At 40.0% G+C, this 13,105-nt stretch overlaps 2 protein-coding genes across 2 annotated transcripts; one reads left to right on the forward strand and one right to left on the reverse strand.

Annotated features, from left to right (window-relative positions):
* Positions 1-659: 659 nt before the first annotated feature.
* LOC117333547 (potassium voltage-gated channel protein Shaw-like) lies at positions 660-8,849 on the reverse strand. The gene is made up of 2 exons (XM_033892882.1): positions 7,690-8,849; positions 660-3,321 (listed from the first exon to the last, which is right to left on the reverse strand). Exons 1-2 carry the CDS (start codon positions 8,713-8,715, stop codon positions 2,137-2,139), a joined length of 2,211 nt encoding a protein of 736 aa, XP_033748773.1. The 5' UTR covers positions 8,716-8,849; the 3' UTR covers positions 660-2,136.
* Positions 8,850-9,951: 1,102 nt separating this feature from the next.
* LOC117332924 (histidine-rich protein PFHRP-II-like) lies at positions 9,952-10,392 on the forward strand. Its single transcript, XM_033891996.1, has one exon. The coding sequence runs from the start codon at positions 9,952-9,954 to the stop codon at positions 10,390-10,392; it is 441 nt and encodes a 146-aa protein (XP_033747887.1).
* Positions 10,393-13,105: the final 2,713 nt, after the last annotated feature.

Here is a 13,105-nt window from a genome sequence, read left to right on the forward strand (position 1 = left end):
TTAAACACACGAAAGAAGTTCAATGGAATTTTGCACGAATCTTCATCATGAGGTTGTTGTGATTACGTAATAGGCTGTTGTGATTACGTCATGAGCTGTTGTACATGTAGTAACGTCATAGTATAGTTTGATTACGTCATAAGCTGTTGTGATTTCGTCATAGTATGATGTGATTATGTCGGGCTGTGGTGATTGCGTCATAATATGTTGTAGTAGCGTAATAAGCTGTTGTGATTACGTCATGAGCTGTTGTAGTAACGTCAAAGTATATTTTGATTACGTCATAAGCTATTGTGATTACGTCATGGGCTATTGTGATAACATTATAGGCTGTTGTGATTTCGTCATAGGTGTTGTAATTACCCCATGCGCTGTTGTAGTAACGTCATAGTATAGTTTGATTACGTCATAAGCTGTTGTGATTTCGTCATAGTATGATGTGGTAATGTCAGGGGCTGTGGTGATTGCGTCATAATATGTTGTAGTAGCGTTATAAGCTGTTGTGATTTCGTCATAAATGTTCTGATTACGTCATTGGCAGTTGTGATTACGTCACGGGCTGTCGTGATCACTTCATAGATATGAATATGCCATGGCCTGATCTTGCTGACATACTATGATGGATAAAACAAGTATGATGGATAAAACAGACACAAACAAACAAAAGAGTAAATTTAATAAATGATAAAAATGAAATTGAAAAATTATAGAATCACGTAATGAAAGCGTTTCTGGCAATTCTGAGTTTGATTCTAGATAGAATCTAGTAAAAGCGAATAGATACATGTTGGTTTAAATAAAATAAAAAAATAAAAAGGTTTCTGATTATACTGTTTTAGCAGGCAAACATTGACAGGCTTAGCTAGGTTCGATTCTGTGTTTTACTGAATCGCTTCTACTGGGAAAAACAGCACATTTCATCATTCTTTCTTTCTGTCTTTCTTGTCCATTCTTTTCAAAGTGGTGATTTAACGAACTTCTTTGGTGTATACTGTAAATCACTTATATTTCACGTGGGATTTATTTTCGCGTTAATAAGCGAGGTAAGTCAATCGCGAATTCAAAGCATTCGCGATTATTATCGTACGAAAACAACACTTGGATGGCGGCCAAGAAATATCGGTTGCGTCTAAATGAGTCTTGTGGAGTCCATGAATCTAATAGCTCATCATTTGCGAATTTAAAGTAATTTCTAGACAAGGATTCGCGAAATTATGGATTCGCGAATATGTCTGAAGAGATAAGTTCGGCGAAATAAAGTATTTGCGAAATCTAAGTGATTTACAGTATAACTATGCGGGGGGTAAATGGGAGGTAACTCTAATGTAATGAAAACCTTACAAACAGGGTACTTTACTTTAACCCTTTCAACCCTATGAAACTTGAGTGGACTCTGCCATTCATTTATCATTTGAAGTCCAATATGGTCAGTAGGGGTGAAAGGGTTAATAGATAACAGCATTTTTTCGTGATGTCTTTCTTCCAAAAAAAATCTAACTTCTACAATCTTACATTCTCGGTCTATTCTGCCAGATTCAAAAGAATCATAAAGAATGTGTTAGGATGCGGGCTGAATCTTCATGGATATGGCCAATGACTTATAATTCACATGTAAGCCTTCCGATGACTAGTTTTCTTGCTATCCGAGATTCTCGGCAAGTTCCGAGAAAAAACGAGAACGCTGATGACGTAACTAATATAGTGACGTCCTAGTTAAGGCGTGACACTGATAATTGGTGTGGCACATAGTTTCAATGGTCGTTCAAATGTATGACGTCACAAGTATCTCAACTCGTTACCTTTCCTATTTTTACATGTGCCATAGACGTTGTTCATTTATTCTGCATTTCCTTAACATACTGTTCAATTTCACAACATCTCTGACTCAAATAGACTCGTGGTTTTATTGGATAACCCGCATACCTTGTCGACGAAATAAATCCCATATACCGCCAGTATTTTTGGTCAAGGAATTCTACATTGATTATGACGTCATTATCGAAATTTGGACATCGTGACGTCAAAAATAGATACGCTACTGTATTCATTTTTTTACCTCTGATGCAAACGACTAGCGCTTCGGACAGTAATGTAAGAAGCTACCTCGGCGGCAAAAATAAGAATTTGGTTAAGGCTCTATTCGACAATTTGTGGTTTTACCTCCGACACAGAAGAGTCAACATCGTCCATCTGACTCTCCTCGTTTGAAGACACATTTACGTCTTTCGCTTTGATGTGATTTTGTTTTTTCTGACTGTTATTTGCATCATCCACCGCTGTGAAAATAGCGTTGTCATTCAAAGGATTTTCTGTATCCAAACCGGAAGTGGTTGGTTGTTCTGAACCCACATCCGGCATGTTCAAAGGGGTCACAGAATTAATTTTCGGTGTTTTGTCTCCAGTTTGCATCAAACCGTTCATCATTGTCTTGAACCCAGAATGTCCCTTATCTTCTGTTTTATTGAATTTTATTTTGAACACAGTAGTAGACATCAATTTATTCCATCTTTCTTTCTGAAACTTCCTCTTCCGTTGTTTGAGTTTTTCTCGTGACTGCGCATGTGTGTAATACAAAGTAAAATTGTTGACAATGGCGGGAACGGACAGGGCAATAACAAGAACACCGGAAATGGCACACAAGGACCCAACAAGAAAGCCAAGTCCAGATTTTGGCGTCATGTCACCATAGCCAACGGTTGTCATGGTGACGATAGCCCACCAAAAGGCAAGGGGGATGTGTTTGAAGTCGCTTTCCTCTGTTGAAAAAATCTCCATGTAATATTCGATGCAAGCAAAGATGACTACTCCAATGATCACGACTAGAAGCAACAGGAACAACTCTTTGGTGCTCGCCTTGATCGTGTAAATCAGGATTTTCAAAGCCAAGAAATGCTTCATCAAGATAAAAATCCTGAATATTCGAAGAACGCGAAATGCGAAGAGCACTCGTATGAATGTGAACAGTGTGATGGGGTCCGGGTGGAGGAAGACGATAGCCACTGCGATGTAGTACGGGACAATACAAATGGTTTCTATGATAGTTAATGGCGTAGTGAGAAACTCCTTCTTTGATGGTGCAGTTAGAAGCTTCACCAAAAACTCTGTGAAGAAGAAAACATTACAGGAGTTGTCAATTATCAGCAAGGTATCGTATGGTGTGATGTCATAGAATATATCCAACTCCTGACGTAGCATTTCGCTCGTGATGTTGGAACGTGCGCTCGTGGCATGGACGGTGAGTGCCTCAAAGTAAGGAAGCGTCTCAAGGATGAAGACGGAAATTGACAAGAGTACAACGAGCAGAGAAGTAACGGCATACATCTGTGGACGAAGAAGAAAACGGATTGTATTAAGGAGTATATTATGTTAAGTAGCATGTACATTTTTGTACACACATCAAATATGCCTAGATGAGTATATTTCTGACTTGAATCATAGGTATCGTGTGTGGTTATTTACATCTTTAAAATACAAAAAAAAAAAAAAAACAATGAAAAATATCCTAGCATACACCCTTAACACAAATAAGGGTTAGAGTGTGTAAGGTACCATACACCATTTACACAAATCAATGTTAACAATGTGTGAGGTACCATACACCCTTAACACAAATCAGGGTTAGAATGTGTAAAGTAGCATACACTCTTAACACAAATCGAGGTTAACAATGTGTAAGATAGCATACATCCTTAATTTTATCAGGGCAATATAAGGTAACATATATCCTTAACTCATTTTTTATGATATTATATAATGCAGCATATACCCTTAATATAATATGATATAATCAATCCTCCGAACAGTGGCGCCAATGACTGATTGCCATTCTGTAGAGATGGTGTCGTGCAAAGAGTTTATAAATCCATTTGAGACATTCACGGCTCGTTATAAAGATAAAACAGTAATCAGTTTTCACTATTAAATTCTGAAAATGATTCTATAGTGATGAAATCAACATGCCCGTATTCGACCTAATAGGCGCACTATGCGCTTGTAAAAATACAAAAGCGATGCGCTTAATAAAACCGTATGCAGGGAAAATTTTCCATTTGAAAACTGAGTGGAAAAATAACAGTTATTTTTTTCGTCTATAAACATTTGTGTAGCGAAAACAATCAAGAGTTTTTGGTTAAAAGACTTGAGATTCAATTGGTAGATCAGATTTTATGTTTTGATTAGCGCATCCATTCTTCTGAAAAAAGTCGGGGTGCGCTTATATAGGGCAGGTGCGTGCACATATGAGGTCAAATACGGTATAAGATATCGGTGAGGCACGGCGCTCCATAAATCAACATTAAGTCGATCGTCTGAAACAAGAATACCTTCATATTTTGTATACGACTCCACATACATGCACAGGGAATAACGACATACCTGGTCTCCTAGAAGATTCTTTAAATTTAGAAAATATTTATTAGACAAACAGCACGTAACATACCACAACATGCATCTATGTCACTCAGACATTTAACTGTTAAAATGGCGTCAAAACCCGGCGTTATGTAATTTCTCCGTGGAAGACTCCCGACTTGCGTCTCGCAGCTATAAAGTCACGCATAAAGTAAATAGTTTACAGTAGGTTAATGTTCAGATTTAGAAAGCAATAACCGATCACGGATTTTGGACACAAGTCAAGACTTTGTCTGACTGGGATTACATGGTTTACGACGAGTATGACCATCAGCCTTTAATACCGTGATAAACGATATCCATCGGCTCTTATGGGTTACTAATGAATTATAGCTGCACGATGCTTTCTAGTCCCCTTATGACGACATGTTATCGAGTCGTTTTCCCTTACGACGACACATTGTCTAGTCGTGGCTCCTTACTACGACACACTGTCTAGTCCTGTCCCTTTACTACGACACATTGTCTAGTCGTGTCCCCTTACTACGACACATTGTCTAGTCCTGTCCCTTTACTACGACACATTGTCTAGTCGTGGCTCCTTACTACGACACATTGTCTAGTCGTGGCTCCTTACTACGACACACTGTCTAGTCCTGTCCCTTTACTACGACACATTGTCTAGTCGTGGCTCCTTACTACGACACATTGTCTTGTCGTTTCCCCTTACTACGTCACATTGTCTAATTGTGTCTCCTTACTACGACACACTGTCTAGTCCTGTCCCTTTACTACGACACATTGTCTAGTCCTGTCCCTTTACTACGACACATTGTCTACTTACAACGACATATTGTCTAGTCGTGCCCCCTTACTACTAAACATTGTCTAGTCGTGCTCCCTTACTACGACACATTGTCTAGTCGTGCCCCCTTACTACTAAACATTGTCTAGTGGTGTTCCCTTACTACGACACACTGTCTAGTCGTGTCCCCTTACTACTAAACATTGTCTAGTCGTGGCTCATAACTACGACATATTGTCTAGTCGTGTCCCCTTACTACGACATATTGTCTAATTATGTGTCCTTACTACGACACATTGTCTAGTCGTGTCTCCTTACTACGACACATTGTCTAATTGTGTCTCATAACTACGACACATTGTCTTGACGTGTCCCCTTACTGCGACACATTGTCTTGTCGTGTCTCCTAACTACGACACATTGTCAAGTCATGTTCCCTTACTACGACACATTGTCTATGATGTCTCCTTACTACGACACATTGTCTAGTCGTGGCTCATAACTACGACACATTGTCTTGACGTGTCCCCTTACTACGACACATTGTCTTGTCATATCCCCTTACTACGACACATTGTCTAGTCGTGGCTCATATCTACGACACATTGTCTAGTCGTGTCTCCTTACTACGACACATTGTCTAGTCCTGTCCCCTTACTACGACACATTGTCTATGATGTCTCCTAACTACGTCACATTGTCTAGTCCTGTCCACTTACTACGTCACATTGTCTAGTCATATCACCTTACTACGAAACATTGTCTAGTCGTGTCCCCTTACTACGACACATTGTCTTGTCATATCCCCTTACTACGACACATTGTCTAGTCGTGGCTCATAACAACGACACATTGTCTAGTCGTGTCCCCTTACTACGACACATTGTCTAATTGTGTCTCATAACTACGACACATTGTCTTGACGTGTCCCCTTACTACGACACATTGTCCCCTTACTACGACACATTGTCCCCTTACTACGACACATTATCCCCTTACTACGACACATCATCCCCTTACTACGACACATTGTCCCCTTACTACGACACATTGTCACCTTACTACGACACATTATCCCCTTACTACGACACATTATCCCCTTACTACGACACATCATCCCCTTACTACGACACATTATCCCCTTACTATGACACATTGTCCCCTTACTACGACACATTATCCCCTTACTACGACACATCATCCCCTTACTATGACACATTGTCCCCTTACTACGACACATTATCCCCTTAATACGACACATTGTCCTCTTACTACGACATTTACAGTGAAGTCGATGCACGGGATTTGGCTGTGAAATGATTTATGGCTGTTACACAGGAAGTTGTTAACCTCTTGAAAGTGAACCTTTACACAAAATTTACAATGGTTATCAAGAATCTAGTCATTTGTTGAGATTAGAAACCTGGATAAAATTTTACCAATATTTCACGACTTCCTGATAGCAGCTCCGCTATATAAGTATACTGTCACAATTGAAATGAAATATATTTTTTCATATTTAACTCGACGTGCTTTTCAATTTATTTTGGCTTACTGACCCACTAAATGATCTATTTTCAATTTAATTTCAAGTTTCTTTTCTATAGATTAATTCTATAGAGCGAACGAATACTCCGTCATAATTCATACACGAATATTAAATGGACTGATCCGATTAACAATTTATTTAAATACGCCCGTTTACAAAAGATTAATAGCATGTGAACAAACTAACGTGTTCTGCATACCAATAAATATACACTATTGTGTTAGAACGATTAACAAGGGTTTATTCCATTCACGCTCAAATATTTTGTGTTTTAGTATTATTTCCACAACCCGTATGTTTGGATTCAACATTTGCTGTTAAATCATGTTTTAACAGTCCGTTAAACACTGTTTGTGGTCATAGCTGTTATCCGGAATAGTCTAGAAACTAAAAAACACAGATATTGTGTCTGCGGACCCTTCCATGGGGGTGGGGCATTATATTGAGGTTGTAATGTATAAAGAAGGGGTGGGGCATTATATTGAGGTTGTAATGTATCAAGAAGGAGGGGGGCATTATATCGAATTTTTGTTATTTTTGAACATGAACGAGAGACAGAGGCATTGTACAGAGATTTTACCTGTACTATTATATAAACAGGAGGTTCCCGTACATCAGTATTTTTACTGAATATGAACCACGGCATTATATCGAGGTTTTACTTAATATAAATGAAGGTCCTTATATCGAGGTTTTTACTTTGGAGAATTAGAAATTGAATTACGCATGCTACTAAATTATAATGACTTGCACCTCCATTTCAAAAGAGTTCCAAACTGAGAAATGTTTTTATATTTTGGTTATCAGTGCGTTACAATTACAGAAACGGTATATAGCGTTTATAGCGAACGTTATGAACAATAAGTATGGCATGTCATTCAAGGGAGATAACTCGAGTACAAATAAATGATGTAATGTGTGAGGTAGTATATAGCCTTAACTGAGTTCTCCAAACACTAGTATATACGAGTGGGCTAAGACTTACCGTGGCCCCTTTAGATGAATAAGGATCTTGTAGAGCCCTCCATACTTTCGGTCTATGACGATACCAACAAGGATCATTGGGTCCAACATTTCGTGCTGAGTTCTTCGTGCGCTTGTCATCTTGTTCAAATTTCTCTATCATATCAAGCGTGTCCTCGAAACTGATGTAATGAACCCAGCAACATTGCTCAATATCCTTATCGTCAATTTCCCAAAAATCGAGTTCCTCCCTTAAAAGGGGTCCACACAGACTAATCGGCACGTGTAATTTCCCTACTCTGTAGAAATTCAAAATGTATCCAAATAAAGTTGGGTGCCTGTCAAAGAAATATTCCCGTTTTCCAGTCAGTCTAGCCGAATCGGCCAATTTAGCGAGTCTGGTACTTGGGAATTGAGAAATGGTTTCTATTTTTGTTTGGTGTTTAAATCCTCCGATATTTAAAGTGATTATTTCAGCGCCAACATCGTCGACATTGCTTCCTTCGCTTGTCGCTGATTGTGCTCTTTTTGGTATCTTTATCCGTCCAGTTTCGTCCGTCGTGACATGGGGTATCTTCGTCCGTCCAGTTTCGTCCGTCGTGACATGGGGTACCTTCGTCCGTCCAGTTTCGTCCGTCGTAGCTTCGGGTACCTTCGTCCGTTCAGTTTCGTCCGTCGTGACTTTGGCAGGATTTGTCCGGCCATTCTCAGTTCGGTAGTCATTTTTGTCAGGATTTTCACTGTTGACCGGAACGTTCAAGTCCGAGAAGGTTGTGTCTGATTTATCCGGAACTAACTCTTCTTGACCACTTTCCGTCCTGTCCAAATCTATTTGTGTCCTATCAATACGATTCAACTCACTACTAGTGTCCTCTTTGTATTGTTCGGTTCGAGTTTTGTTTGAATCTGTCCGTTCGTCCACACGTCCGTCCGAACTATTCTGAACCGAAACTAATTTGGACGAATTTCGTCTGTCTGAGGCCGATTTAGCTTTTTTCTTGACTTTCTGGTCGGCAAATTTGACCCTTCCTTTCTTTCCGGCATCCATTTGTTTTTCGATTTTGAAAAGTCAGATCACCGTTTTTAGATCTGCATTCATTCCAGCATCAGTTCAAAGTCCTATCTAATAATGGGTTGGCTATCTTGTATGTCTGGACTTTCAAACGTGACATTATTGATATAGATAGGGATTAAATATATTAAATATTTAATATTTAGGAGCCCGACGTTTGCTATAGATGTTTGTAATCCTTTAAATGATTCCAAAGCTTCGGTCCAAACCCGGGAGATAGAGCCGTTTAACAATGGCGAATCCTTCACATTAAATTCTTCTCATATTGTACTTTAAAAGATTAATCCTTGATGGAAACGGATTTCAGATCTCTCAAACAGCGCGGAACTCAATTTTGTTTAAGTTCCTAATTCCACAACACAATGTTTCACTGCTCACATTCCCGAATACGAGGTTTTAAAATCCACTAGGTATATGTCACTGGTTAAAAAAACTCGGCTTCCTTTTCTGAAGTTGACTCATCGAATAACGAGTGTTCAAGTAAATATCATTCGTCAAACAGTTTATTTTTTCTTATTTACACCGGCATAATAATATAAACCTGCCTTTTTAACGGTTCCAAATAGTAAACTGTATTTAATCCCTATAGAAAACTACATAATGAGTGTTACAATGACTGGCCCTACGCGATACTTATGACGAGTAATGCCGAGTGGCTTACCTGTCCAAAAGGTCTGACACACAATACACCTGTAACCCGCAATACACAACAAACACCGGGATTCCGCAATACACAATAAACACCAGACTCCGCAAAACACAACACACACCGGGCCTCCGCAATACACAACAAACACCAGGCCTCCGCAATACTCAACAAACACGTGACTCCGCAATACACAACAAACACCAGGCCTCCGCAATACACAACAAACACCAGGCCTCCGCAATACACAACAAACACCAGGCCTCCGCAATGCACAACAAACAACAGGCCTCCGCAATACACAACAAACACCAGGCCTCCGCAATACACAACACACACCAGGCCTCCGCAATACACAACACACACCAGGCCTCCGCAATACACAACAAACACCGGGACTCCGCAATACACAACAAACACCGGGACTCCGCAATACACAAGAAACATCAGGCCTCCGCAATACACAACACACACCGGGACTCCGCAATACACACAAACACCAGGCCTCCGCAATACACAACATACACCAGGCCTCCGCAATACACAACAAACACCAGGCCTCCGCAATGCACAACAAACACCGGGACTCCGCAATACACAACACACACCAGGCCTCCGCAATACACAACAAACACCAGGCCTCCGCAATACAAAACAAACACCAGGCCTCCGCAATACACAACAAACACCAGGCCTCCGCAATACACAACAAACACCAGGCCTCCGCAATACACAACAAACACCGGGCCTCCGCAATACACAACAAACACCGGGACTCCGCAATACACAACAAACACCGGGACTCCGCAATACACAACAAACACCGGGACTCCGCAATACACAACAAACACCAGGCCTCCGCAATACACAACAAACACCGGGACTCCGCAATACACAACACACACCAGGCCTCCGCAATACACAACACACACCAGGCCTCCGCAATACACAACAAACACAAGGCCTCCGCAATACACAACAAAAAAAAACAACTATTCATGAAATAATATCTATACATAATTTCTCACTGACGGAAGACACCAAATTTGAAACATTTCGTTTCCCTTTTAGTAAGGTAATATATTACAATTATACGGAAGACTGATGAAACAGGACGAAATACGTCCCAGGTGTATCAAAGGGAGCATAAAAAAGTCCGTGGTCCCAAAAAGTCTTTAAATGGTTTGCTGCTGACCTACCATTGAACCATAGATGGCCAGTCAAATCCCTGAGGGGCGAGACCGAGGGCCCTATACATTTTTACTTGGCTCTGTAGTTGGTCAGTAGTCAATTTACCATATAAGGTAATAATGTCTGCCTGGTGTCGATGAACCTATCTACGTCAGACCAATAAAACAAGGTTGGTAAAGTGTCTAATTCTGACTATTGACCATCAGCTATATGGAGATCAGCTTTCAGCCAAGTCCAGTTCAAAGAATAGGTCAAACCATTCTCCTTTGTCATTTGTCCTCATGTCATTATTTGTCATCATTTGTCCTCGTTTTGTTCTCATTTGTCATCATTTGTCCTCGTTTGTCGTCATTTGCCATCATTTGTCCTCGTTTGTCCTCCTTTGTCACCATTTGTCCTCGTTTGTCCTCCTTTGTCACCATTTGTCCTCGTTTGTCCTCCTTTGCCACAATTTGTCCTCGTTTGTCTTCCTTTGTCATCATTTATCCTCGTTTGTCCTCATTTGCCATCATTTGTCCTCGTTTGTCCTCCTTTGTCACCATTTGTCCTCGTTTGTCCTCCTTTGTCACCATTTGTTCTCATTTGTCATCATTTGTCCTCGTTTGTCGTCATTTGCCATCACTTGTCATCGTTTGTCCTCCTTTGTCACCATTTGTCCTCGTTTGTCCTCCTTTGTCACCATTTGTCCTCGTTTGTCTTCCTTTGTCATCATTTATCCTAGTTTGTCCTCATTTGCCATCATTTGTCCTCGTTTGTCCTCCTTTGTCACCATTTGTCCTCGTTTGTCTTCCTTTGTCATCATTTATCCTAGTTTGGCCTCATTTGCCATCATTTGTCCTCGTTTGTCCTCCTTTGTCACCATTTGTCCTCGTTTGTCCTCCTTTGTCACCATTTGTCCTCGTTTGTCCTCCTTTGTCACCATTTGTCCTCGTTTGTCCTCCTTTGTCACAATTTGTCCTCGTTTGTCTTCCTTTGTCATCATTTATACTCGTTTGTCCTCATTTGCCATCATTTGTCCTCGTTTGTCCTCCTTTGTCACCATTTGTCCTCGTTTGTCCTCCTTTGTCACCATTTGTTCTCATTTGTCATCATTTGTCCTCGTTTGTCGTCATTTGCCATCACTTGTCATCGTTTGTCCTCCTTTGTCACCATTTGTCCTCGTTTGTCCTCCTTTGTCACCATTTGTCCTCGTTTGTCCTCCTTTGTCACCATTTGTCCTCGTTTGTCTTCCTTTGTCATCATTTATCCTAGTTTGTCCTCATTTGCCATCATTTGTCCTCGTTTGTCCTCCTTTGTCACCATTTGTCCTCGTTTGTCCTCCTTTGTCACCAGTTGTCCTCGTTTGTCCTTCTTTGTCACCATTTGTCCTCGTTTGTCCTCCTTTGTCACCATTTGTCCTCGTTTGTCCTCCTTTGTCATCATTTGTCCTCGTTTGTCCTCCTTTGTCATCATTAGTACTATTTTTTTCCTCCTTTGTCATCATCTGTCCTCTTTTATCATCTTTTCCCTTCAATTTCAAGAAATAAAGGTTGTATCGTATCCCCCTTCCCGAAAAAGTTGTATTTTCAAATATAAAAATAATTAAATTTTGAATATGTTTTACCTATTTATTTATTCATTTATTAATTTATTTATTGTTACGAAACTTAATACATTATAGAAAGTTGTATTTTGAAACGAAGAAAGGTTGTTTTTAAGCAAAGAAATCGTTTTTTGATGTGAAAAAATACGTTGTCCTTATTTGTCCTCGTTTAGTCCTCATTTGTCCTCCATTGTCCTCATTTTTAATTTTCTGTCTTTTGTTTTCATTCTCCGTGACAGTATCTCGCTCATCAAGCCAATGAAATCGGGCGAATTACACGATTATTTATAACTAGTAAAGATATATTAAAAAGTAAATAAAAAATAAAAAATGTGCAAATGTAAAAAGGCTTGTAAGATTTGTCTCCCTTGGGAGCTGGTTACCGGGCACGACTGCGTTGTATTGATTATACCTCCCTGCATTTTTAGTTCTCTGGCTTGATTTAGATATCAAGAAGCACAGCAGGCGCACATTCTCGCCTGCTAATCTTTACCTTGTTGTGGAAATCCTGTCAACTTTGTTCAGAGATTTGTCACTGTGGATGAAACATGGGTCCGTCATTTTACCCCAGAGGCTAAGAAATAGTTGAAACAATGGGAGTACTCTGGCTCTCCCTCGCCAAAGAAGGTTGTTCCATCAGCTGGGAAGGTTATGTCCTCGGTTTTCTGGGATGCAGATGCTTTCTGTTGATAGATTATCTTCAAAACGGACAAACAATCAATGGAACATACTATGCTTCACTTCTGAGGCAGTTACGGTAAAATATTAAACTTAAGCACCGCGGAAAGCTTACTAAAGGTGCTTTATTCCATCAGGACAAAGCTCCTGTTCACAAGTCTGTCATTGCCATGGCTGCCATTCACTAAAGTGGCTTTAAATTGATTGAGCATTAGCCTTAATCACCTGATCCCGCTCCATCAGACTTTCATCTATTTCAAAAACTGAAA

The sequence above is a fragment of the Pecten maximus genome, chromosome 8 (assembly GCF_902652985.1).
Source record: "Pecten maximus chromosome 8, xPecMax1.1, whole genome shotgun sequence".
NCBI lineage: Eukaryota > Metazoa > Mollusca > Bivalvia > Pectinida > Pectinidae > Pecten > Pecten maximus.